Source organism: Chiloscyllium plagiosum, unplaced genomic scaffold, assembly GCF_037043375.1.
Source record: "Chiloscyllium plagiosum isolate Xiang-an unplaced genomic scaffold, Cpla_swu_hap1 HiC_scaffold_18, whole genome shotgun sequence".
In the NCBI taxonomy this organism is placed as follows: Eukaryota; Metazoa; Chordata; class Chondrichthyes; order Orectolobiformes; family Hemiscylliidae; genus Chiloscyllium; species Chiloscyllium plagiosum.
In genome coordinates this window covers 33,893,309-33,921,254 of record NW_028270156.1, presented here as the reverse complement: position 1 = coordinate 33,921,254, position 27,946 = coordinate 33,893,309, and the positions used below count along the sequence as shown (strand labels likewise).

At 43.3% G+C, this 27,946-nt stretch overlaps 3 protein-coding genes and 1 long non-coding RNA gene across 12 annotated transcripts in view; 2 read left to right on the top strand and 2 right to left on the bottom strand.

The window, feature by feature from the left end:
• The window catches only part of lrrc56 (leucine rich repeat containing 56), a 148,722-nt gene extending 128,964 nt beyond the window's left edge, over window positions 1-19,758 (bottom strand). For 5 of the 8 annotated variants that reach the window (XM_087996434.1, XM_087996435.1, XM_087996438.1 and 2 more), the window contains exons 1-3: window positions 19,694-19,729; window positions 7,604-7,710; window positions 2,429-2,591 (exon numbers count right to left, since the gene is read on the bottom strand). In XM_087996434.1, the coding sequence (XP_087852560.1) occupies window positions 2,429-2,584 (156 nt within the window). In that variant the 5' untranslated portion in view covers window positions 2,585-2,591; window positions 7,604-7,710; window positions 19,694-19,729. Of the gene's footprint in view, window positions 1-2,428; window positions 2,592-7,603; window positions 7,711-19,266; window positions 19,461-19,693 lie in introns of those variants that run through there. The other 3 variants (XM_087996436.1, XM_087996437.1, XM_087996441.1) reach the window with 3 other exon arrangements.
• Window positions 7,053-19,562, top strand: LOC148146873 (uncharacterized). Its single transcript, XM_087996868.1, has 5 exons — window positions 7,053-7,098; window positions 11,734-11,865; window positions 17,946-18,219; window positions 18,252-18,339; window positions 18,716-19,562. Exons 1-5 carry the CDS (start codon window positions 7,053-7,055, stop codon window positions 19,433-19,435), a joined length of 1,260 nt encoding a protein of 419 aa, XP_087852994.1. The 3' UTR covers window positions 19,436-19,562.
• Window positions 19,759-20,362: 604 nt separating the features above from the next.
• The window catches only part of LOC122557741 (GTPase HRas), a 55,263-nt gene continuing 47,679 nt past the window's right edge, over window positions 20,363-27,946 (top strand). Inside the window, exon 1 of the mRNA XM_043705693.2 lies at window positions 20,363-20,500. The gene's annotated coding sequence lies outside the window, so the exon portion shown is untranslated. The remainder of the gene's footprint in view (window positions 20,501-27,946) is intronic.
• The window catches only part of LOC148146872 (uncharacterized), a 76,075-nt gene continuing 68,565 nt past the window's right edge, over window positions 20,437-27,946 (bottom strand). For both annotated transcript variants that reach the window (XR_015760138.1, XR_015760139.1), the window contains exon 4: window positions 20,437-20,535. This is a non-coding gene — a long non-coding RNA (uncharacterized LOC148146872). The remainder of the gene's footprint in view (window positions 20,536-27,946) is intronic.

The window sequence follows — 27,946 nt, the reverse complement described above, 5'->3', positions numbered from 1 at the left end:
AACAACTGAACATGATATTCGCCTCCAAAGCTACCTTGGATACGAGAGCTGGCATTGTTTCAATTTTTAGCTTAAAAATGTGTTGCTGGAAAAGCGCAGCAGGTCAGGCAGCATCAAAGGAACAGGAGAATCGACGTTTCGGGCATAAGCCTTTCTTCATGCTCATGCCTGAAACGTCGATTCTCCTGTTCCTTTGATGCTGCCAGACCTGCTGTGCTTTTCCAGCAACACATTTTTAACCTCTGATCTCCAGCATCTGCAGTCCTCACTTTCTCCTAATTGTTTCAATTTTAAAAACATAACAATTTTAAGTTCCTCCCTATCTATTAACCTCATCCAAATTTCGAAGCCTTTGAAATCTTTCAACATCTCCAATTCTAAAAATTTCCATTTCTTTTCCACTATTTGCAGCTATGCCTTCAGCAGCCATGGTCCTAACTTCTGGAAAGCCCTCCTTAAATCTCTTTACCTTTCTGTCCTCCTTGAAGAGACACCTTAAAATCTATTTCTTTGATCCATCTTTTGGTCACCTCTCGCATACCTCATTATTTTGTATCAAATTTTGTTTGATATCACCTGTAAAATACTTGGGGAATTTAAAATTGCAATACAAATCCAAGATATTGTTTTTGTTATGTGGTAAATAGCAAAGAATTAGAGCTACACAGAGCAGCACGTGCTCCAACAAGGCTGCTGCATCTGTAGGCCATTGATTAGAATTTCACTCCCATGTCCTTAATAGCTTTCTTATTCATTGAAGTCACTAATTCCATTTTTAAAAACTTGTAATTCACCTGAACGATGGAGACACAGAACTTCCTCTATGTAAAGAGCTTTTTCTTATTTTCCCTTTAATTAATTTGCAACAAAACCATAGAGCAATATTGCAGGGGGAGGTCATTCAGCCTTATATACCTGTGGGGGCTTTTTGAAAGAAAAGGAGTTACCCAGATAATCCCACTCCCCTGCCCTTTCTCCACAGGCTTGCAATTTTTTAATATCAGTTTTCTGTTAAAACTTACTGTTAAATTTAGTTTCCACCACCCTTTTAGGTAATGCATTCCAAATCACAACATCTCACTGCACAATATTTATTTTCCTTCAAGTAAGTAGCCTCTTGTTTATTTGCCAATTATCTTAAGTCCATGTCCTCTCGTTACCAACATCATCACTCTCTACCACTGGAAATAATTTCTCCTGATCTTCTCATCAAATCATTGATTTTGAAGATCTATATTATATCTTTCCTCTGAGGTAATCATTTTCAATTTATTCTACACAACTTATAGTTTTGGGCCAGTGATTCTAGCAGCTGGTTTCATTCATGATACATGTTTGAATGCATACATTTCTACTAGTAGACATTATAAATAGTGCAAGGAGATTACATTGGGAAGGGCCAAGCGTTTTATTTGGCGGAGGTCCATGCATTTATAACCTTGTGGGCCAATTTAAATCTAATGGATTTAATTATATTTGAAGTTGTCCACACAGATAGAATTGGTGTTCTAGCTCATCAATGAGTCAACAGTACTATGAACCTCTGGGACCCCAAGAAATTCAGAACAAGCCAACAATGGTAAGAGTAATAAAAAGATGGGGTACTGGGCTAACTGTCGGATACTTGGTAGTGTGGATGAGCAGAGGGATCTTGGTGTCCATGTACACAAATCTTTGAAAGTTGCCACCCAGGTAAATAGTGCGGTGAAGGCGGCATATGGCGTACTGGCTTTTATTGGTAGAGGAATTGAGTTCCGGAGTCCTGAGGTCATGTTGCAGTTGTATAAGACTCTGGTGCGGCCACATCTGGAGTATGGTGTGCAGTTTTGGTCGCCATACTATAGGAAGGATGTGGAGGCACTGGAACGGGTGCAGAGGAGGTTTACCAGGATGTTGCCTGGTATGGTAGAAAGATCGTATGAGGAAAGGCTGAGGCACTTGGGGTTGTTTTCATTGGAGAAAAGAAGGTTTAGGGGTGACTTGATAGAGGTGTATAAGATGATTAGGGGTTTAGATAGGGTCGAGTGAGAATCTTTTTCCACGTATGGAGTCAGCTATTACAAGGGGGCATAGCTTTAAATTGAGGGGGGGTAGGTATAGGACAGATGTTCGGGGTAGGTTCTTTACTCAGCGAGTCGTGAGTTCATGGAATGCCCTGCCAGTAGCAGTGGTGGACTCTCCCTCATTATGGGCATTTAAGCGGGCATTGGATAGGCATATGGAGGATAGTGGGCTAGTGTAGGTTAGGTGGGCTTGGATCGGCGCAACATCGAGGGCCGAAGGGCCTGTACTGCGCTGTATTCTTCTATGTTCTATGTTTTAATGACTAAATCAGGTGTATACAATATTAAACTCATAAAGCTTCAATCTAAATGTGTTTTATGATTTTGTAAACCTGGATACAATTGTATTTATTTTAAAAACTCACCAATTTGGAAGGAGAAAGATATTCTTCAATAAGGAATTCACATTCATCTTTAATAACTGGACTTGGATTTCGTAATCCTGGCTGCCCAAAATCCAGCACCCTAACTGTTGCAGTGCCTGTGCGGGTAACAAAGGCTGGGCAGTGATGAAGTTCCATTGATACCCTGAAAACAAAGAACAGTAATGAGTAGAACTGTAGCTTTTTTTAAAAAAGCGATGACCTTAAAAATACTATCAATTTAACTGTGGGCCAAATTTTACCAGAAATCTGTTAAGTGTCAATTTTGGCACGTTTCGTGGAGTTTCTCTCCAAGAGCCCTAGTGAGTTCTCTACTTTCAAAGTTTGGGAGAAGATTTGTAGCTTGGGTGCTCGTTGTTGTGGTTCTGTTCGCCGAGCTGGGAATTTGTGTTGCAGACATTTTGTTCACTGTCTAGGTGACATCCTCAGTGCTTGGGAGCCTCCTGTGAAGTGCTTCTGTGATGTTTCCTCTAGCATTTATAGTGATTTGTACCTGCTGCTTCCGGTTGTCAGTTCCAGCTATCCAAAAACGGAATGAGGACATGCCACAACCCAAAGGACTAGCCACACTACCATACATCAAGAGCATTTCTGAACTGACAGCCAGACTACTGCGACCACTAGGACTCTTAACAGCACACAAACCAACAGCCACTCTCAGACAACTCACCAGGACGAAGGACCCGATACCCAGGATGAGCAAAACCAATGTAGTGTACAAAATCCCATGCAAGGACTGCACAAAACACTACATAGGACAAACAGGAAGACAGCTAACGGTCTGCATCCATGAACACCAACTAGCCACGAAACGACATGACCAGCTATCCTTAGTAGCCACACACACAGATGACAAGCAACATGAGTTCGACTGGGACAACACTACTATTATAGGACAAGCCAAACAGAGAACAGCCAGGGAATTCCTAGCGGCATGGCACTCATCCACAGATTCAATCAATAAGCACATCGACCTGGACCCAATATACCGGCCACTGCAGCGGACAGCTGGAACTGACAACCGGAAGCGGCAGGCACAAATCACTATAAATGCTGGAGGAAACATCACAGAAGCGCTTCACAGAAGGCTCCCAAGCACTGAGGATGTCACCTAGACAGGGGACGAAACGTCTGCAACACAAATTCCCAGCTCGGCGAACAAAACCACAACAGTTCTCTACCTTCCCAAAGTTATCTGGTTACTGACACACTATGCCCCTAAAGGCATCCCACTCATCATATTCTTCCATTTGCCACAGATGGTGCCAGTGGTCACCCCAAAGAACTTCCCAGGCTTACTGGCACCAGCACCATCCTTAAAGGTTAACCATGCACCCAGACAAGTGCTGCCAGTCAGGAGCTGTCCTGAATGGTTCCTTTCAATTGCTTCAGACATGTCAGGCAGAGGGAAATTGGCACCCTGCTTTGCCAACAAGGATCTAGCAGTCCTTGTGGAGTGGGGCTGCATGCAGTCACTGCCCACAGAGCGTTCTCTAAGATATAGATGATCGATGAGCAAGATAGAGGGCTGGCTGAGTAAGTGTTGAGCTAGAATTAACAATTTGCAGCTCTTTCATGTCAGGACTTCCAGCCGTCTTGTTTTTATGCTGCAGAATCTGCATATCCACTAAGTGAGACGACATAATGCAAATTTAATGCATGCCTCGGGCCACTCGCCATTGAGAATCTTTGTCTTATTATTCAACACTTGGTTGGAAAATTGACTTTTTATATTGACGTCAGATATTTCCTTACTGCTGATGTCACATGATTCCCTCAACTTTCTTGCCATTACCCATGTTGTTCAACCAACTGGGAAGATTTTACCTTTTGTTTTGAAAGTTGCTGTCTTCAAGAATGAGGACAATGATAGTGTCCACAATCTTAAAAGGACAGGAATGCTACAGCATGTCTAATAATAGATTATTCTGCACTTACAATGGAGCCAAATCTCTTAAATGACAACAGCCAGATTGTCAGCAAAAGGCTGGGTCAAGTCAACTGAATTCTAATTGTCATGTGCAAATTTTGATGTTTGTAAATGAATTCCAAAGTTTAAATTATAAGCTAAATTCCTCAAGCTTTGAGTGGGTTGTATTCTTTCCTTCTTTAAGAAATCTGACATTTAACAGGATTTCCTATAGCACTGCTCATAGTGAAATAACTCCACAGAGACTGGTATCCCATCACTACGTCAACCTTCATTTGCACATGGAGAGTCCTTGACACTGATCCAGCCACCTTAGAGCCAGCTCTTAGGGACGAGGATGTCTGACACTCCTGTTCTTATCTGTCAGCCAAGGTTCCTTAACTGAACCAGATTAACCAATCAGGGAACTCATTCTATGAAAGTCCACCTGGCTGACCTCGCTACAATCACTACACAATACAGAGGAACCTCGATTATCTGAATATCGGACTATCTGGCAAGATCGCAAGGTCCTGATGCTCGGCTAAACTATATTATCCGGCATTTGATTATCCGGAATTTGATTAACCAAATGAAATACTCCCCACCTGTTTACTTCAGACAATAGAGATTCCTCTGTATATTTGAATGCCTCACACTTTTTTTTTTAACAGGGTATGGATGTATTCGTACTTCATTCCTAATTGCCTTTGGAAAAGTGGTGATGAACCATTATAGCAATTTTATAGACCAATTCACAGGACAGATAAGAGTCAACTACACTTGATTGTGGGATTGCAGTCATCGTATTACAGCAGCGTAAACATGAAATTGTCATAAAAACCTATTCAGTTCACTATGGCCTCCAAGGAAGGAAATCTACCATTCTTATGCAATCTGGTTTATATTTGGTTCCAGACTCAGAGCATCAAGGTTAACCTCCTCCCCCCCCCCCCCCACCCCCATCTGAAATGGTCTTCAGTTGTATTAGAGATGAGAAATAAATTCAGTGCTTGACATGTGACTAACATTTTGTCAATGGTTAAAAATAATCAAAGAGCATGTCTCTTTGCTTCAAAATGTCATTGCTCAGAGACACAACATATTTTTCATTTCTATAAATTTGAGGAAATAGAATGATGGGCATTGTGTGTTTTGGAAACGCTAATCAGCAATGGTGCAGAACAGTCACTGGGTATGTGAAGTCCTGTTGTCATTTAAAGCTGAGAAAGGAAAATGAATAATTGAAACACTTAACCATAGATGCTATGCTACCAACATATTGCACGGAAGTAATGAGAGAACATGTAAAGGTGAAATGTTCAGTGGGATATACTAAAGAAAATCTATGGTCACATTTGACAACTTAACAGTAATTCACCATCTGTCAAGATATTCTGGGAATCTGAAAGGTACTACATAAAATGCAAACGCTTTCCTTCCTTATTTCAAACAGTGCAACTTGTTTCAAGCTTGATTAGGTCCAGACATTTACATCTGCAAAGATTTGTTAGATCTTTTCTAAGTGGTTGATACTTTTTAACCAGTTATTATACCTTCAAAATATTGGAATGAAGATACAACGCAAGTTTACCATCAAATATTGCACAACATTCTACCATGCCCCATAGTCGGAACAAATTTACTGAACTTAGCCCAACAAGGCACAAATATCAACCACTACCATGTAATTGAAGATATTGGGTGGGATTTCCTTCTGCACCAGTGCAACCACATCACAAATATACTCTGCTAGGGCTTTAATCATAGTTCTTGAACCTGCAAACAGGACTCATTGATTAGACTGAATGAAATGTAGTTATGAAGTATTGGGATAAGCCCTTGGCAGATGGAAGCCCAGCTATTTACAGGTCCTTAAAGGCATGTCACACAGGTAGAAATCTGGGACAGGAATTTTCTTGAAATTGATATATTTGAGACAAACTAGAAACAGTATCACCCAGCCTTTTTGAGCAGATAAAATCCATAGCTTTCTTAATAAAGATTTGAACACAGAAAAGGTTTTATAGGGCAAGTCCTGTTAATTTTTTTTAAAAATTCATTTACAGAGGATGTGCACACTTCTGGTAAGGTCAATATTTATTGCCTATCCTTAAAGCCCCCTGAATGGAGTGGTTTGCTAGATGGTTGAAAGTCAACACTCTGCTGTGGATCAGGAGAAACATGTCGGCCAAATCAAGTAAAGACATCAGATATCCTTCCCAAAGGGACATTAGTTTTTATGAGAATGAGTTGATGGCCACCATTACCAAGTGTAGCTTTATGTTTCAGAGATATTAGCTGAGTTCAAATACTAACGGGTTGTGTGGGATTTGGCCCGAGCTTCTCGAATACTAGTCCGTTAACAAGGCTACTACACCTCTGTTCCCCACCCCTACACAAGTTGGCGTGGTATTGGCTGGTTCCCAGGTAAAGCATTTCTAATGAGCTTGTGAAATAGTGTGCAATAAGGATGCACCATTGTAACAAATGAAAGAAATGTAGACACATTTGGTTCAATACGCACTGTTGAAAATCTAAAATTGCACTGAAATTGCAATAACAACATAGAGGAATAGGGAAAACAAGCATGGGCATGAGGAATGTTGTGGGAATAGAGAGAGGGTGAGGATTCAGCAGTGGGTTTCTCTTTTATTCAAGATGGCATGAAGTTGTTGTAGGATTGTTTGATATGGAATGTATGCTGCTCTGCAGCAGAGAAACAATGACCAAGGGGGCAAAGGTAATTACTTTAGCAGTTGTCAAGGGTTCTTATAATTGTTGCTCCCCTTCTGCTTTAAAATAAATCAACTTGTTAAATTAGTAGGGTGGGAAGCTGACTACAATCTGCATCATTGAATATATTAAAAAAAAAAGCTTTTAGCAACAGAACCATGGCTGATGTAGAAAGCCAAAGATGAGACAGATTATACTCCAGGCAGATCAAGAAGCAACAGCAAAATAGATATTCATCTGAATGGATAGTGGGTGATACCTGCTAGGTAGGTTGGTTTATAATTCTTTAAGCATATCACATAAGCCAAGCCAGGAGGGGTTCAGGTTCTTTTCCACTTAACTCCACCCCAATTGTACCTCACCACCCCAGAAAAAAATATTTTTGGTGAACCTCAGAGTTACAGAACCTGTAGTGAAGTGATAAGGAGCTTCATAAATGGGAGCTTCCCCTTTTCTTACAATGCACCAACAACACTTAAAGATGACAAGAAGCAAAATACAAACAAGCTTACTTTTGGTAGCAATATAGGACGTTAAATGGTAACCATAGGTCTGAAACTCTCAAAGTTTGTCTCTTTGTTGATAAAGATTTGTCAAACTTTACAAATTAAATCAACTCCTGTAAACAGAGAGAAAAAAAAACTGCATCACGACATATTCAATGTTTTTATTGCATTTTTGAATGACCTTATTGTTGAGTTGTTTCATTAGTAATTAGTTTTATTTCATTTAGTAAGAACGTCAGTTTCTACTTCAGTAAAATGACTCTTCTGTGCAGGGCTGCAAACCGAGGTACAGTTCAATATATGATGAGATTATTTTTTAAACAGTTATAAATATAAAGCAGTTTCATTAGTATTCAAAATGTTCAAGTTGGAAACCCTTTCTCAGAGCTGGTGTAAGGTGGCAGGAGAATTCCTTTACATTGAAGACAGACTTGCATTCCTATATTCCAACAATAAAAGAAATTGCTAGCGAAATTCAGCAGGTCTGGCAATATATCCATGGGAAGAAAGCAGAGCTAACATTTTGGGTGTAGTTACTCCATCAGAAACATTCTGACTGTTTGTGTGTTCTGACGAGGAGTCACTGGATTCAAAACAATATCTCTGCTTTCTTCCCATTGATGCTGACTGACCTGCTGAGTTTCACCAGCAATTCCTGTTTTTGTTTCAGATTTCCAGCATCTGCAGTTCTTTGTTTTATTCCTATATTCCAATGTGCTCTTGAGGAAATGAAGTAACTTGGAAGTGGTGCAGTGTAGGAAACGCAAGAGCCTACTTGTGCCCAGCAAACTCCCATTAAAAAAATGATAACGGCCACAATCTGTTAAGAGGACACAACCGGTTTAAAAGAAATCGGAAAGAAGGGAGATAATATGTTACAGCAAACAAAAGCCAAAAGTGGAGATGCAGCAAACTCTAGCCCATTTCTAATCAACTCAAAAAATATTTTGGCCTCAAGTTGCCATGTGTGACCTGAGAAAATTTTAGTGAATGAAACAGCCATCTGGGATTTGAATGATTGGGGTAACCAGCAGGCAAATTCCTTAGCCTGTGAGGTTAAGGCTTGGTAGATAAATACAGGAAAGAATGAAAAGAGAGACTAAAAAAGGAGTGAACACAATGACGCCCAGCTAATGCTCTGAATAGGGGTTCACTTCATATTATTGGAAGATGGTGGAATTTGAATTCAATTAACACCAAAAAATCTGAAATAATTTATTTCATAGCTACCATCTCTATCATCAGTGGTCATAAAAACTCATCTTGGTCACGAATATCCTTTACAGAAGAAATCGCCCATACCTACCTGGTCTGGCCAATATGGGATTCCAGACCAAATGCAATGTGTTAACTCCCAATTGATGCTAACATATCCTAGCAAACCACTTAGTTCAAAAGCAATTTGTGATGTGCAATAAATGTTGCCCTTGTCTCTGATACCCACATCCCACAAAAAGAATAAAGATTTATTTATTTTTCTATGAATGATATGATAAAAGAGAGGAAAATAATGACTGGTTCAAGAGATGGAGAAAAAAAAAGAGTAAAAAGAAATGAGAAAGGGGGAGACGATATGTGACAGCAAAAAAAGGACAAAAAAGTGGAGATGCAGCAAATTCTAGCCCATTTATAATCTACTTACAAAATGTCTCCAAATAATTAAAAACTTGTAGGATTGAGACTCCACATTGATTAACTTGAACTAATTTTCAGTTTCAGAAGTTTTTTTAAAATTCATTCGTGGAATCCCAGTGTTCCTGCTAAAGCCCACCTTTGTTTCCCATTCCCATTTGTACTTTGATGGTGATCCACCTACTTGACCAATGTAATGTCGATATTCTGACAGTGGTGTTGGGGAGGGGGTCCAAGAATTTAATTGCATGATAATGAAGGAACAGCAATACGTATCAAGTGGTGATGCGCCCATGCCCTTCGCTCTTTGTAGCAGGGTCATAGATTTAGAAGGTACTGATAACCAAGTCTTGGTCTGTTGTAGAGTCATACAGGACAGAAACAGATTCTATGGTTCAACTCATCCGTGTGACCACATATCCAATTTGACCTCGTCCCATTTGCCAGCATATGGCCCATATTCATCTAAACTCTATTCATATACCCATCCAGATGTCTTTTAAATATTGTAATTGTACCAGCCTCCACCACATCCTCTGGCAGCTCATTCCATACACAGAGCACCCTCTACATGAAACTGTTACATTTCAAATTTTTTTAAAAATCTTTCCCCTCTCACCGTAAACCTATGTCCTCTAGTTTTGGACTCTCCTACCCTAGGAAAAAAGACCTTAGCTATTGACCCTAACCAAGCCCCTCAATTTTATAAACCTCTATAAGTCTACTCCGCAGTCTATGATACTCCAGGGAAAAACGCCCCAACCTAATCAGGCACCTTCTATAGCTCAAACCCTCCAGTCCCAACAACTTGTAAATCTTTTCTGCACCCTCTCAAGTTTAACATCTTTCCTTTGGAACAACAACCAGAATTATATGGAGTATTCCAAAAGTGGCCTCACCAATATCCTGTACAGCCGCAACATAACATCCCAACTCCTATACTCAATGTTCTGACCAATGAACGCAAGCATCTCAAACACTTTACTTACCACCTTGTCTACCTACAACTCCATTTTCAAGGAGCTATGCATCTGCATCCCTACGTCTCTTTGTTCAGCACCATTCGCCAGGGTCCTACCAGCTTCCAGGACATCTCCATATCTTGCATTATGTGCAAGTATTTTTGTTTTCTGTTGACCTGGCATGGTTATGTTAATAAGGGAATATTTCTGTTGTAGAAATGTAGAACTAGCCTCTATTATACTGTCAATATCATTACTAATCCACAGAACAAAACCAATATTACTTGCTTTCAGACATTGTTTTTAAAATAGAAACAGATGTCATTCATATTTCCATTTGCAATTCTGTGACTGCCAGTAATTTCTGTATAGACTATCTGGAGTCTGCACGCAGACAAGTGAGAAAACGAATTATATCTACTTGTGCTATAGTTTATTTGTCCAAAAAACAGGAATGGAGTTTTGTTTTTTTTACAATTTGAAATAAGAAAGATGCTACACCAATATTTTGTCCAACTGCATCCTTGGAATATCCCAGCAAAGAATCATAATCACAGAGCTGCTGGACTAACTCAACTAAGCAAACAAATCACCAACTGCAGAAGACAAAATAGCAATCACTATAACTAATACAAATAGACACGTGCATGTAATGCGAGATTGTTAAAAGCCAGTCTTGCATCACAGATTGTTGCATGTAGGAACAGATTTCATTGCTATAATTACAGATAACATGAATTTCCTCTTAAGACCTCTTTATCACTCTCTTTCAATAAAAGCCCACTCATAACCTATTTTTTAAATCCTAACTCAGTAATCTGTTACAGCTATGAAAAGGGTTTTGGACATTTTGTTATAATAGTGATGCACAATGGAAATTCCTGACTAGCCAAGATGTGACTATGGCAACAGTATTTTAGTCACATGCAACAATTTTGGGAAAGGATGTGCCACATGCACTCAAACCAGATAAATATACTTCACAGGACCATGTTACATAGATATATACCATTCAATAATTGAGCTCTCAACAATCAATAAACAATTGCATAATCAGCTCTGCACAGTATCCACAAATGCACAGAGCTGTTAAAGCACACAAGATCATGTTCCCAGTAAGGCAATTACTCATTTTTGATTAACAGTTAACGTTTCAAGTTCAATTACTCTTCTTCACAACTCTGCAATTTCTCGCCAAAAATGATGCCAGTACTCTAGTTTCTCCAGCGCCTTTTAAAGTTCAGATCTTCAGCATCTATTTTGTTTTTATTATTTATTTTTCATTGGTTAATTAGATATACAGTTACCAATATGTAGCTAGTGGGTAACATATTTCTCAGCACTGTGCTATATAAAGGCAGGAGGCTAGTGGTGATTCAGTCTTCCCGTTCCAACAATTCCCCGTGGAAAGAAATTTTCCTTAATCTTTCAATAAATTTACATTGGTAATCCCACTTTACTGACTCCTAACCAAAGAAGCAGATACCATTTCCTTATCAAAACCTTTTATAATTTTAAACACTTAACTCTTCCCTTTTTCAGTAAATAACTACAGCAACGCTTATTTATACAGCTCCATTCGTGTAGTCAAACATCCCAAGGTGCTTCACAAACCATTTCCCAAACAAAACCTGACTGAAATAAAGAAGCAAATATTAGATCAAATGACCAAAGGTTTATTAAAAAGAGATGTATTTCAAATTGCTCAGGAGAGCAGAGTTGCTGTTGCAATACACACTTGAATATGCATGTTGTAGTCTGGAGGTTTCGATAGTGATGGTAATGGCTCCAATTTACTATCCACCACATGCTGGCAACGAATCCCTCCCACTCTCATCACCTGCTACATATAAGCACCGGAAGGACTTGCAGTTGATAATTAACCTATTTGTCTTCATTATTAAAAGCAACTTTCTTGGCTGAGAAGTTTGACTCAACCTGGAGCTCCTGACTCAAAGGCAGGGATGATGCTCTAGAGTCATAGGGATGTACAGCACGGAAACAGACCCTTCGGTTCAACTTGTCCATGCCAACCAGATATCCTAAACAAGTCTAGTCCCATTTGCCAGCATTTGGCCTATATCCCTCTAAACTCTTTCTAGTCATGTACCATTCCAGATGCCTTTTTTTAAAAAAAAATGGAAGTACTTTATTTTTATAATAAAAAACTTTTAAAGCAGCTGGCAGCTTGTTCTGTATACACACCAACATCTGCATTGGAAAGTTGCTCTTGAGGTCCCTTTTATACCTTTACCCTCTCACCTTAAACCTATGCCCTCCAGTTTTGGACTCCCCTGTCCTGTGAAAAAGACCTTGGCTATTCACCCTATCCATGCCCCTCATGATTTTATAAACCTTTATAAGGTCATCCCTCAGATTCCGACACTTCAGGGAAAATAGCCCCAGCCTATTCAGTTTCTCCCAGTACCTCAAACCCTCCAATCCCGGCAAAATCCTTATTAATCTTTTCTGCATCCTTTCAAGTTTAACAACATCCTTCCTATAGCAGAGACCAGAATTGAACGCTGTACTCCAGAAGTGGCCTAGCTGAGGTCCTGTATAGCTGCAATATGACATCCCAACTCCTGTACTCAATGTACTGGCCAATTAAAGCAAGTATGCCAAATTCATTCTTCACTACCCTGTCTAGCTGTGACTCCCCATTCAAAGAACTATGAACCATCTTCCATCTGCCACTTCTCGACCCATTGTCCCATTTGATCAAGGTCCCACTGTACTCTGAGGTAATCTTCTTCACTGTCCACAACACCACCAATTTTGGTGTCACCTGCAAATATTCTAACCATTCCTCCGATAGTAACATACAAATGATTTATATAAATGCCAAAAGGCAGTGGACCCAGCACAGATGCCAGCACACACCATTGGTCGCAGACCTCCAGTCCAAAAACCAACCTTCTACCACCATTCTGTCTCCTGCCTTCAAACCAATTCAAAGGGATATGTAATAAACTGAACCCAAGAGAATAAGAAATAGGAGCAGGAGTAGACCTCGCAGTGTCTCGAGCCTACTCTGTTTTCAATACGATCTGGGTTGACATATTACTCCAACTCAATTTTCCTCTATGCTCCTTTAGCCCTTGTTTCCCTGAGGAACCAAAGTATGTCTGCCTCCGTTTTAAATATATTCATAATGGAGAATCCACAATCCTTGGAATACAAAACAATAAAGATTCATAACCCCCGAGTGAAGAAACGTTTCCACATTTCAATTTTAAATCGTTTACCACTTATCCTGAGACGCTGCCCGGGTGTTATAGGTTCCCTTGCTAGGGGAAATAACCTCTCAGTATCTATTGTATCAAGCCCCTTCAGGATCTTATTTACGCTGTATTTAAATGTAGAGAGTCTAGCGACCTTTCCCACTGTGTTTGGCTTGCCAGATGTTTCACGAGGTCCTCCTCAACTTTATAAACTATTAAGGCAGATTTGTTCAGCATTAAACAACAAACTACTGTAACCACATAATTTTTTAGGATACCAAACAAAAATATAAAATTTAGTTTACGATAATAGTGATCTGAATCTTGAATCATAACTTTTAGTTTCTTTTAGGAAGTTGAGTTTTGTCAAGTCTTGGAATCTCAGCTGCTAACTGATAACTTTAATAATGACTGGGAAGCTGGATATAAGACGCCAGACATACATTCAAACTAGCGCAGCTTTAGAAATGGAACAACAAGTCAAGTGGATAACACAGACTCATTGCATTCACCTTCACTGACTTGATTCATTACTTTCTGTGATTTCAGTTAAAAGGGAATAAAAAACGTTTATTCAAAATGTTACTTGCAGTAAGGTTCAAACAAATCCAACTGATTTCCCTGCTTGAAATGAAATTTCAAGTTTACAATTAAGTAAATATCTTAAAAAGTACAAAGATACTCAACAGGTTGCATACATAGGAGAAAATAAATGCAGCACATCAAAAGATTAAGGCTTTTCTGTTCTCTTCTTCATCTTAATCTGATGCCAAAAGTGCCAGAGTATGCCCACTCTGTAAATGAGCCTCATTTTAATCATATGAGTGGCATGTGTGACCAGAAACAAAATAGCATAACTCAATACAGTGAAATACTTCATTATTGCAACAAGCTGCATTTTTTCTTTGCCAATTTTCTTTATTTTGATCCTAACTAAGCCAAGGGGCAGTGGGTAGCCTTTGGTTTCTTAACAATTTTATTAAGAATATTTTTGATAACTGTTTATCTTAAAATTCCAAAAGTTGCTTTTAACTCTCTTCTGCATCCCTGTAATCTCCCTCAGTTCCATAACTCTCCTCTAGTCTTCTTTGCATCCTGATTTTAAGTACTGTATGATTAGTGGGTATGCTTTAAGTTGCCCAGGGCTCAAGCTCTGGAACATCCTCTGACACCACAATGTCCTCTTTCTTCTTTTAAGACACTCTGTAAAATCTCTCTGTTTGATCATCTGATCTAATATCTTCCTTTGTGGTGTTTGCTTATTTTGTTTTATTGTGTTGTTGGGAAAAGATATGAAGAAATACAGAAACAAAGCTTCCTGTTCCTATGTAATCAGTGAGTGGGAGATGACTATTTAACTACATTGGCAACACATTTCATACTCACCTGTGCCTCCTAGATCTCAAAAAAAGTGTACGAAATGAGCACATTTTGAATAGGATCACTAGCTGCGATTGGTATCATGGACATCCTCCTGGTTAAACCCTGCCCTAGTTTAACAGTGCTTGGATCAAACACAAAGATCAGGAATCAATTACTGAAAAGAAATAACTTTTATTTCTTTATAAGTATACAACAAAAATACTGCAAATACTGGAAGGCTGCAACAAAAAGAAAATACTCAGCAAGGCAAGCAGTATCTGTGGGAGAGATAATATTTCAGGCTTGTAAATATCATGTTGCAGACATGAAAGTGAACATACTCCATAGATGTTGTCTGGCCTGTTGAATATATCTAGCATTTATGTTTGCATGACATATCTTTAACATGTTAAATATAAATGTTACAATTCTTTCAAATATGTAAAAATGCAGCAAAACCAGTTGGGCACAGTGAAATCACACAACCAGTGATCAGACAATGACCAGATTTGCTTTAGTGATATTGGTAGATACATAAATGTCAGCACTAATACACAGATAACAGTGTCCAATAGTGTCCTGGGAGATACAGGCCAGTTAGAAGCTCAGTTGGACAAGGCGGTGTGCCCCCAGTGTCAGCATTCCAACAGTGCGGCACTTCTTCAGTATTGACCTTCGGACAGCGCAGAGCTCCCTCGGGCACAGACCCTCCGATGGCGCAGTGCTCCCTTGGGAACTGACCCTCCGAGGGAGAGGCACGCAGTCGGCACTGGCCCTTTGAGGGAGAGGTGCTCCTCAGCATTGACCCTCCAATGGCCAGTTACTCCATCAAGCAGTGACTCTCTAACAGAACAGCACTCCTGCACCACTGAGACTCCGACAGCACGGCGTTCACTCAGCACGGGCCCTTCAACAGTGCGGCGCTCCCACAGGCATGGGCCCTCGGATAGCGCAGCACTACCCCAGGCTCGGGCCCTCCGACTGAGCGGCCCTCCCTTAGGCAGTGACCCACCGACAGACAGCACTCGCTCAGCACAGACCCTCCAATGGCATGGCGCTCACTCAGCCCTGGCCCTCCGACGGCCAGTCGCTCCATCAGGCAGTGACCCTCCCGATAGCGCAGTGTTTGATCAGTACTGACCCTCCGACACCGTGGCGCTTCCTCAGCACCGACGCTCCGACACCGCGGCGCTCCATCATACAACGACCCTCAAACAGTGCAGTGCTTCCTTAGCACCAATCCTCCGACACCACGGTGCTCTCTCAGACAGTGCCCCTGCAACACCGTGGTGCTCTCTCAGCACTGACCCCCTGACAGTGTGGCACTGCCTCAGCACAGACCCTCTGACACTGCGGCGCTCCACCAGACAGTGACCATCCGACAGCGCGGCACTCCCTCAGCACAGACCCTCCGACAACCTTGTGCTCCCACAGTACAGTCCCTGTGACAGCATGGTGCTTCCTCAGCACTGACCTTCTGACAACCTGCCACTCCCTCAGCACCAACCCTCCAACAGCATGTTGCTCCCTCAGCACCGATTCTCCAATAGAGCACCGCTCCCTTGGCACTGACCGTCCAACCCCGTGATGCTCTCTCAGACAGTACCTCTCTGACACCACGGCACTCCCTCAGCACAGACCCTCCGACAGCCCAGCACTCCATCAGACAGTGACCCTTCGACAGCGGGACACACCCTACGACAGCGCGGCGCTTCCTCAGACAGGTGACCCTCCAACAACCCGCCATTCCCTCAGCACCAACCCTCGGACAGCGCGAGCACTCCCTCAGCACTGATCCTCCAACAGCACGGGTGCTCCCTCAGCACCGACCCTTTGACACCACGGCACTCACTCAGACAGTGACCTTCCGACAGTGCGGCGCTCCTATGGCACTGACCCTCCAACAGTGCAGCTGTCCGTCAGCACAGATCCCCCGACAGCGTGGTGCTCCCTCTGCACTGACCCTCGCATAACCTGGCACTCCGTCAGCACTGACCCTCCAAAGGTTCGGCGCCCCCTCGGCATAGACCCTCCGACAGTACGGCGCTCTCTCGGCACTGACCCTGCGACAGTGCGGCGCTCGCTCGGCACTGCTCCCCCAACCCCGATAGTGCAGCTCTCCATTGGCACTGACTCTCTGACTGTGCGGCGCTTGCTTGGCACTGACGCTCTGACTGCGCGGCGCTCCCTCAGCACTGCTCCCCCACCCCCCTGACAGTGCAGCGCTCCCGCAGCACTGATCATAGAACATAGAACATAGAACATAGAAGAATACAGCGCAGTACAGGCCCTTGGGCCCTCGATGTTGCGCCGATCCAAGCCCACCTAAACTACACTAACCCACTATCCTCCATATACCTATCCAATGCCCTCTTAAATGCCCATAAAGAGGGAGAGTCCACCACTGTTACTGGCAGGGCATTCCATGAACTAACGACTCGCTGAGTGAAGAACCTACCCCTAACATTAGTCCTATATCTACCCCCCCTTAATTTAAAGCTATGCCCCCTTGTAATACCCGACTCCATACGCGGGAAAAGGTTCATACTGTCTACCCTATCTAACCCCCTAATCATCTTGTACACCTCAATCAAGTCACCCCTAAACCTTCTTTTCTCTAGTGAAAACAGCCCCAAGTGCCTCAGTCTTTCCTCATACGATTTTCCTTCCATACCAGGCAACATCCTGGTAAACCTCCTCTGCACCCGTTCCAATGCCTCCACATCCTTCCTATAGTATGGCGACCAAAACTGCACACAATATTCCAGATGCGGCCGTACCAGAGTCTTATACAACTGCATCATGACCTCAGGACTCCGGAACTCAATTCCTCTACCAATAAAAGCCAGTACGCCATATGCCTTCCTCACCGCACTATTTACCTGGGTGGCAACTTTCAGAGATCTGTGTACATGGACACCAAGATCCCTCTGTTCATCCACACTACCACACTACCAAGATCCTATGACTGTGCGGCAATGCCTCAGCACCGACCCACCAACAGCATGCCACTCCTTCAACACCAACTCTCCGACAGCGGGGTGCCCCCTCAGCACTGACCCTCCAACAGTGCGGCGCTCGCTCAGACAGTGACCCTCCGACAATGCGGCACTCCAGACAGTGACCCTTCGACAGAGTGGTGTTCCCTCAGCACTCACCCTCCAAAAGTGCGGCGCTCCGTCAGCACTGACCCTCCGACAGCGTGGCGCTCCGTCAGCACTGACCCTCCGACAGCGCGGCGCTCCGTCAGCACTGACCCTCCGACAGCGCGGCGCTCCGTCAGCACTGACCCTCCGACAGCGCGGCGCTCCGTCAGCACTGACCCTCCGACAGCGCGGCGCTCTGTCAGCACTGACCCTCCGACAGCGCGGCGCTCCGTCAGCACTGACCCTCCGACAGCGCGGCGCTCCGTCAGCACTGACCCTCCGACAGCGCGGCGCTCCGTCAGCACTGACCTTTTGACTGTGGCACTCTCTTGGTACTGACCCTCCGACTCTGCGGCGCTCCCACGGCACTGACCCTCCGACAGTGCAGCGCTCCCACGGCACTGACCCTCCAACAGTGCAGCGCTCCCTCAGCATCGACTCTCCGACACCACGGTGCTCTCTCAGACAGTGCCTCTCTCACTGCGGCACTCCCTCAGTACAGACCTTCCGACAGTGCGGCGGCCCCTCAGACAGTGAACCTCCGACAGCGAGTCACATCCTCAGCAGAGACCCTCTGACAACCCGGTGCTCCCACACCACAGACCCTACGACAGTGCGGTGCTTTCTCAGCACTGACTCTCTGACAACGACCATCCGTCCACAGCGTAGACCCTCCAACACCAACCCTCCGACGGCGCGGCGCTCCATCAGCACCGACCCTCCGACAGCGCGGCGCTCCGTCAGCACCGACTTTTCGACTGCAGCACTCTCTTGGCACTGACCCTCTGACTCTGCGGTGCTCCCTCGGCACTGACCCTCCGACAGCGCGGCGCTCCCACGGCACTGACCCTCCGACAGCGCGGCGCTCCCACGGCACTGACCCTCCGACAGCGCGGCGCTCCCACGGCACTGACCCTCCGACAGCGCGGCGCTCCCACGGCACTGACCCTCCGACAGCGCGGCGCTCCCACGGCACTGACCCTCCGACAGCGCGGCGCTCCCACGGCACTGACCCTCCGACAGCGCGGCGCTCCCACGGCACTGACCCTCCGACAGCGCGGCGCTCCCACGGCACTGACCCTCCGACAGCGCGGCGCTCCCACGGCACTGACCCTCCGACAGCGCGGCGCTCCCACGGCACTGACCCTCCGACAGCGCGGCGCTCCCACGGCACTGACCCTCCGACAGAGCGGCGCTCCCACGGCACTGACCCTCCGACAGAGCGGCGCTCCCACGGCACTGACCCTCCGACAGAGCGGCGCTCCGACGGCACTGACCCTCCGACAGAGCGGCGCTCCCACGGCACTGACCCTCCGACAGTGCGGCGCTCCCACGGCACTGACCCTCCTCAGTACTGCTCCTCCAACTGTGCGGCGCTCCCACGGCACTGACCCTCCTCAGTACTGCTCCTCCGACTGTGCGGCGCTCCTTCGGCTGGAATTCTCTCTTCCCGACTCCTCTACTCCCTCTCAGTTACATTTCAGTACCCCCATCTCTTTACAAGGGTTTTGATCAACCATCATGAAATCTCGTCATGTGACTCGGTGTTAGTCTCTTTGATAAACGACCCCTCCAGGCAGTTCTGTGTACTTTTAAGAGCGCTCTTTAAATAATTTGTGGTTATTCAAGTGCTAAGTTATTGTTGTCCCATGTGACGCCTCCCTGTTCCCTAGCAACCGGGAGAAGCTTATCGATCGATAAAAACCCTCCGCAAGAATACCAGAACCTGTTGTATATTGCACGCTGCCTGTAATCGCCACTCGGACTCACCGCTAAGCAGCTCAGTGAAGGCGGCCTGCCCGGTTCCCGCTGACTCCTTAGCAACGGCCCCGCAGCCGCCGCTGTTGCTCCGTGAGTGTGGGCGGGGAGAGCAGGATTTACTGGGGATTGTAGTTCTCTGCATCACTGCCTGCATCCGATAACCTGCCTATAAAACTACAAATCCCGTCTGGCATTGCAAGAGGCGTTCGCCACCTAGTCGCGGCTGCGCATGGGTTGAATCAAATGTCCCCATCAATGGAAAACAACATTTAACCGATCGTCTTGGATTGGAATAACTTTTCGTAACATTAACATTTTTTTTCTCGTTTCGACAGGGCACGTTTGAAATGAATCACAGTTCCAGTCAACTATTAAGCATCGTCCCCGTAACCGTTTAGATCATTTAAATAGATGATGGATGGTTATAGCAACCAATCACTATTCGTGTCTAGCAACACCTGGGCGGTGCCATTTCGCCCCGCGGAACCAATGGAAGAGCCACATTCAAGAGCGGTTACGGTCTGATGGGCGGGCTGTGCGGGTCATAGTAACTTGAGTCTGTGTTGCGCGCGCAGCTCCAGGCAACTGCGCTAGCTGAAATTGCAGGAACTTTTGAAAGTGGGAGCTAGACACAAACACCGAGAGATAGAGCGCCATTGATTATTATTTAACGCTTTAAATAACAGCAGCAGTCATTTGTTATTGAAATTACTGAGAATTACCAAAGCAATCAGACTTTGTCTATTATTTGTGATGTTTTATTTCTTTATCTGCTACTGATTGCGGCTTTTTGCTCCTTCCTTATTGCAGTTTCTGGTAAGTCAAGACAGCACAGGGTAACGCCCCAGCTGCTGGAAAATAAAATCATTATACTGTATTAGCGTTTAAGTAGCAATCCTTCTCAAATATTCAATTAATGGAAGTCGGTTTGCAACGTATGTTTTATATTTGCAGGGTATCTGTGAATGTGTTGCAGCGTATTTAAAGAAGGTTGATAGAACAAACGCTCTATCATCTAGCATTTTAAAAATATTTTCTAAATAATACAGTCGCCGACGAAAAGTTAGATGAATTTTTTTTGATACTGGAACATTTCTGTCTGTTAAATGACAGAGACATGTTCCAGTGTTGTTGATTTTAGGTCAATTGTTGGAAATCGCTGTACAAACTCATTGGGCTTCAGCTTGGAGATCGAGGCGGCTCTCTCAAATCTGATCCTTTCTTAGAATAAGAAATGAAAACTGGAAATGGGCAGGCAGCATGTTTTGGGGATTCCTCTCCATTCGAGCTGCCCGACCTAATGAGTGTTTCTCTCGTTTTCTGTCTTTAAATCTAGTTTCACATCATCTGCAATGTTCTGCTTTATTTCTACGTAGAGGGAGCGGGCGCAACAATTCCAACCTGTCGTGTATCTCTTTGAATGATTAAGTGCCACTGGCGTGGATTGTCAAAAAAAAGGGCACTCTGTTTGTAAAAGCGCAACTTGCGTTTGGAGGGGTGGGGGATTGATTTTCATTTCTCACCCCCTCGTTTCTGTTCGATAAAATGCAGTTGGGGTTTGTGTGTGTTGATGGTTCCTGTGGACTGAGACAGAGAGGCTGCAGCAATTGATTAACGGGCAGGGAGAGAGCGCCTCAGCAAGCGAGAAAACTGTATCGTTGTGTGGATTTGCTATTTCTTACCCCCACCCAAGCGGCGGCTCATTTTTACATTGTCGCCCCGAGATTCCCATTGTCATGGACATTCGTTTGGTTATTTTGCTAAGGGTAAACCATCCTGACCAGACAACCAATGTAATTTGCAGATGTGTGGTTGGCGTTTCTGGGATTTGTTTACTCCTGCATTTGTCATTGTTAATTGCACCTTATTTTTGCGTCGTAGGTTTGATTTGTTTCAGCTCTGGAAACTTTTTCGCATTATCATACTACTGAATCTCAACATTATTAACCAAAACACTTCAGACATGCTCGGCACTGGGTAGATTGTATCAATTGGCCGAATGATTGACATCTGTCAGTGTTAGGGTGTGGCTAGGGTGGGTATCGTGTCTGGATTGTTGAAGATGATTGGCGGTTTTCAGAACTGGGCAGGACATGAGTCAAGTGTTTTAATGGACCTGTTTAGCCATGTGATTGCCCACCTCTGAAGCAGTTGGGACTTGAACCTGCCTTGCCCATCTGTCTGAGTAGGGACAGTACTGTTGTGCTCCCAGAACAACTGTGGCTTGCATTTGTATAGCACCTTTGTTGTAACTCATTCCAAGATCCTCCAAAGTGATGTAAATCCTTTCCTAACTTCCATGCTGGAATCTCTCCATTCCAGTTTTTACCTCACTAAATTGCCAGGAGAAAGTGAAGACTGCAGATGCTAGAGATCAGAGTCGAAGGGTGTGGTGCTGGAAAAGTCAAAACAGCTCTTATTTAAATCACAGATAACATGTTCTTACGATAGACTTTCCTTTCTTGTGCTTCTTAATGTATCTATGCTATTTGAAATGATTGACCAAGTTGTCCTCTGCTGAGGATAACTGCTTTCTCCTGTTTCCATGCCTACCTTAATGAGGCCAGATAATCACTCATGACACCTCTTCCTATTCTCATACCATTCTTTCAAGTGATATCTGAAGAATCTATTCTTGGCACCCTCTGTTTCTCATCTGCATTCTGTTCTTCAGCTGCATCATTGAAAAACAATGATAGCTTTCACATCTATCCTACTGGCACCCAGTTCCATTGTAGTACCATCCCTCTCTCAATTTCTCGACTTTTGCTGAATTATCAGGCTGCTTACCTGAAATCTGGAGAAGCAGAATTTTCCTCGAGTTAAATATTGGGAAAACTAAAGATATTGTTTTATATCCCTACTCAAAACATTATAACCTAGTCACGGAATCCATCCCTCTTGTTGGCAACAGTCTGAGATTAAACCAGTCTGTTCACAAATTATAAAATATGACAGCAAATCTTTCAATTGAATATTGATGTCACTACTAAGATTACCTTTTCCACCTCTGTAAATTTGCCCAACTTTGCCCCTGACTCAGCTCATCTGCTGTATCCCTCATTCATACCTCCAGATTCAACTACTCTAACAAGATTCTGGCTGGTGTCCCACATTTAACTTTCCATAATCTTGAGTTCATCCAAAATTTGGCTACTATGACGTAGTCTGTATCAAGTCCTGTTTCCTATCAGCTGGTCCTTGGTGATTCTGGGTCAAGCGATGCATTGATATATTTTTTTTAAATTTCTCATTCTTGTTCCGAGAACCTCTGGAGATTTACCAGGAGGTTGCCTGTGTTGGAGGGTTTGAGCTACATGGGAAGATTGGGTGAGGCAGCATTATTTTCCTCAGCAGTGGAAGTTGAGAGGGGACCTGATAAGAGATGTATAAGATTGAGGAAAAAGGGGATCAGGAAGACTTTTTTTTTCATTAGCAGAGAAATTAATAACCAGGTAGACCTAAGGTAAAGAGGTATTATGCTAAATAGAGTTAAGATTTTTTTTCAACGAGAAAGTGGTAGAAGTCTCTAACTTAACTGCCTGAAAGTGGGTGAGTTTGAAACTCTTGTAACATTTGAGCAATATTTTAGATATTTACTAGAGTGCCATAGCCTGCTGGGTTATGGGCCAGAGCTGGAGAATGGGATTAGTGTAGACGGACTCTTATTGGCCAGCATAGATGCAATGGGCCACTCGACCTCCTTTGCTGCAAATGTCCATTTAACCTAATATTTCCTTGTCTAATGTCGCACTTTTTTGTTTTATAAATCTGTGAAGCACTTTGAAATGATTATTTATGTCAAAGATGCTTAAAAAGGTTGTTGAGAAAAATTGGAGAGACAAAAACTTAATTGCATTTCTACATTTTGGGTCGAGGCAGCTAAAAGCACAGGTGCTAATGGTGGGTCAGTGAAAATCAAGATGTGCAAAGGGCTGGAACTAAAGGAGTACACTTGTCTTTTGACAGTAGTTGTGGACAGGAGGAAATGAGAGGGAGATGGGGAGGAGACACTCATGTGTTTGGAAAACAAAGGGATGAAAATGTTAATAAAAGCAAAATACTGCTGATGCTGGAGATCTGAAACAAAAACTGAGGCTTGAAGAAGCTCAGTAGGCCTGGTCATACCTGTGGAGAGAGAATAAGTTTCTTCAGCACTTTGCCATGCAAACCATATAAAAACAATGCAATTCTAATTGTATATTTTCTGCAGAATCTACTCTCTCAAAATTGTGCAATCGTGTATATATTTGAAATCCCTCTTGTTTTTCCTGTAAATTTTGACACCAAACCTTAATCAAGATCTTTAATCAATTGTTTAGCTGCAGTGTTTGCTGCCTTAGACTTTCGTAACTGGCTAAATGTTAGCCAAGGGAATTAAGGGCTATGCAACCAAGATAGGTAGATGAAATTAAGGTACAGATATACCATGATCCATTAAAGATCAGAACTGACCAGACGCCTGAATGGCCTGCCCTTATTCTTGTATTTCTTTGTAATAGTCATTGAGATGTACAGCGTGGAAACAGACCCTTTGGTCCAACTCGTCCATGCCAACCAGATATCCCAACCCAATCCAGTCCCATTTGCCAGCACTTGACCCATATCCCTCTAATAAAGTTAAAGATAGTGAGTACCTCCTACATACTAAAAGGTATCTCAAGAGGTTTGTTGGATTATTTCAGATGTACAGCCTGTGAAAATGTAGAAGGACAGCAAGTTGGTTATCTGATGGGAGCAATTTGGATTAGCAGTTCTGCTGGGACTGTAAACAGTGTTTCTAATTGGTGAATCTCCAGCATCCATGCAGAGCCCACATTAGATTGATGATTTGATCTGGGAGAGGAAAATAAAATGTACATAAGAACTTTTGATAAATTGAGAAATGGGAGGATACTGAATGGGAAGATACTCAAGGACATTGGTGAGGCCTCTTCTGGAGTACTGTGCAGTTCTTGTCTCTCCTTATAGGAAGGATATTCATAAACTGAACAGATTTATGAGGAAGTTGCCAGGGGTGGAGAGGTTGGATAAGCTGGGACTTTTCTTCAGTGGAGCTTAGGAAGTTGAGAGGTGACCTTTATAGAGATCTAATAAAATCATGAGGGTTATAGATAAGGTGAATGGCAAGTGTCTTCTCCCAAGGTTGGAGGATTTCAAGACCGGAGGCATATTTCTCAGGTGAGAGAAGAAAAATTTTATAAAGACGTGAGGGGAAGCTTTTTTGTTTTACACAGTTGTTCATGCTTGGAATGACCTTCCAGAGGAAATGGATGCAGGTACAGTTAGATTTAAAAGACATTTAAACAAGTACATAAATAAGAAATGTTTGGATGGGTATGGGCTAAGTGCCACGGGTGGGATTAGTTAGTCTGCGATTATGGTTGGCATGGATTAGTTAGACCAAAGAATCTGTTTCATATACATATGTACTGTATATGACTATATGTGATGAATAGAGCAATCTAGGAATTCAGAATCTATCTGCGCATGTTGCAACTTGGGATTAAGTCATAAAGGCCAATAAAATTTGGGTTTTAAAAGTAGGTGCACTGAACTAAGATTCCTTTATAGATAACATCAGCTGTTACTGTGTGGAATTTGGGGCTCAATTTTGGAAGGGGCATTAAAATAGCAAACAGATACTGTGAATTCTCCAGGATGACCTCAGGAATTAGAAACTAGAGATGTGTGGATCATATAGTGATACTGGGACTGTTTCTACTGGAGCCCAGAAGGTAAAGTTTTCACAGGAATTTTAAACAGCTAAGGGATTTGGCAGGATGAATAGATAAAAGGTATTTGCTCTCTGTGTGAACACGAATTTGACATAATTGCTGAAGAATGAGGTTGGTAGATTTCTGTGTTGGAGAATATCATCTTTTGGCAGAAAATGATATTTGCAACAAAGGAAGCATTAAGACTATGGAAGAGAGCAAGGGAAATGGGAGCAGTGTTGGATTACTTCAGCAAAGAGCTAGCACATTTACCATGAGCTGAATCGCTGCCTTACATGCTGTAAACCCCTCTGGCATTAAAATAGTGTTAAAATGATGCTTGCATGAATTTTAAGGTTGAGTTTGCTTTGGGTATGTCATTTATCCATAGATGTTGAGTCTGTGCATTCACCTGACTATCAATATTAGCAATCTGTTTGACAGCAAAAAAAGGTGGCTATTTGGTCCAGAATGCCTATGTGGATTCCTTAAGTGTTGTCCATGTCCCTTTTTAAAATTAACTACTGAATCCTAGAATCCGTACAATGTGGAAACAGGCCCTTTGGTCCAACAAGTCCACACTGGTCCTCCGAAGAGTAACCCATCCAGACCCATTCCCCTACCCTATTTATTTCTGACCAATGCACCTAACCTACACATTCCTGAACATTGTGGACAATTTAGCTTGGCCAAATCACTTAACATGCACGGTGCCTCAGTGCATAGCACTGCTGCCTCACAGCACCAGGGTCCCAGGTTTGATTCCAGCCTCGGGCGACTGTCTATGTGGAGTTTGCACGTTCTCCCCATGTCTGCGCGCGTTTCCTCCCACAGCTAAAGATGTGCAGGTTAGGTGAATTGGTCATGCTACATTGCCCATAGTGTTAGGTGCATTAGTCAGAGGGAAATGGGTCTGGGTGGGTTACTCCTCAGAGGTTCGGTGTGGACTGGTTGGGCCAAAGGGCCTGTTTCCACACTGTAGGGAATCTAATCTAATCAAATCTAATGTACATCTTTGGATTGTGGGAAGAAACCAGACAATGTGTTGGTGAAATCTCCACACATGCAGTTGCCTGAGGCTGGAATCAAACCTGGGTCCCTGGCGCTGTGAGGCAGCAGTGTTAACCACTGAGCCACTGTGCCTTCTACTTTGACCACTATGTTGGAAGTGTAATCAAGATAATACGCCTTGATCTTGCTGTTGCCATTGTCAACCTGTGTGTTTTACTGGTTACTGGATAGAGATCAGGAATGAAAATATGTTGCTGGAAAAGCGCAGTAGGCCAGGCAGCATCCAAGGAGCAGGAGAATCGACGTTTCGGGCAATAGCCCTTCTTCAGGAACCCGAAACGTCGATTCTCCTGCTCCTTGGATGCTGCCTGACCTGCTGCGCTTTTCCAGCAACACATTTTCAGCTCTGATCTCCAGCATCTGCAGTCCTCACTTTCTCCTCAGAGATCAGGAACGACCAATATTCCCTAGTTTACACCTATGAGAGCAATTATTGGTATCACTGATGTGCTAACTCAGTACAGACTGAAGATAATATGGCTCTGAGATAGACAGTTGCTAACAAACAAAACAGTTGATCAGTTTTTGGAAAGATCTGTGCTTTCACTAGGTGTGTTTATGCCAGCATCCTAAAGCCAACACATTTGGTTGGTGGGGACAGGAGAGTTGGCAGCTGGGAATGTGAACTTGACTGCTTTTTGCAACCCTCCCCAGTATGGACTAAAAATCCCACTTTTGGCATGTTTTCCCAAGGCAAGTGCTTCAAACTAGGAAATTTTCTAATTCCTGTAACCCAAAATACTGAATGAATGATCAGCCCAAGTTTTTAATATCGCAATGTGCATTTTTATTTAGGCTGGTGTAATGTAGTAGAATAGCACCAGCTGTTTTACAGGAGTATGATCAAAAAAGATTTGACACAAGGCTTAATAAGGAAATATTAGAACGTGTGGCCAAAAGCTCTTTCAGAAGTTGCTTTTAAGATGTATTGAAGGTGAGGAAGAGAGTCAGAGGTTTAGGGAGGAACTTCAAGAGCTTTGGGCACAGACAGCTAATGGTGGAGTAACTAGGATGAGATATGCCGTAAGAGGTTACTTAGATGAATGTAAAGGTCTCAAAGACTGGAAGAGGTTATAGATGGAAAGAGGGGTAAGGTTGCAGAGGGATTTGAAAACCAGAATGGTACTTTTTTAAGATGACTCTAGATATCTGGAGACAATATCATTCTGAAGGTTGTAAACAGTACACTGTTTGTAGGGCATGTGTTTTGAAAAGCTCACTCCATCGTAGCAATGATGCTGCTGATTCATGCACAACCCTGTTACTGAGAAGCTGGGTGCTCCACATCCTTGAGACTCCTAAAAATTTTTTTAAAAAGTTGTCAAATAATTTGTTTATATACATTGTCAATAAGCACTGAAATCCAGGTGTGTGAGCCTGCCTTGTTTTGATTCGAGTTGGCCACCAAGCAACAGGACCTTTTTGGCTTAATGTGTGAAACAGATGTTGAAATTGGGCATCCATGAGAGATGAT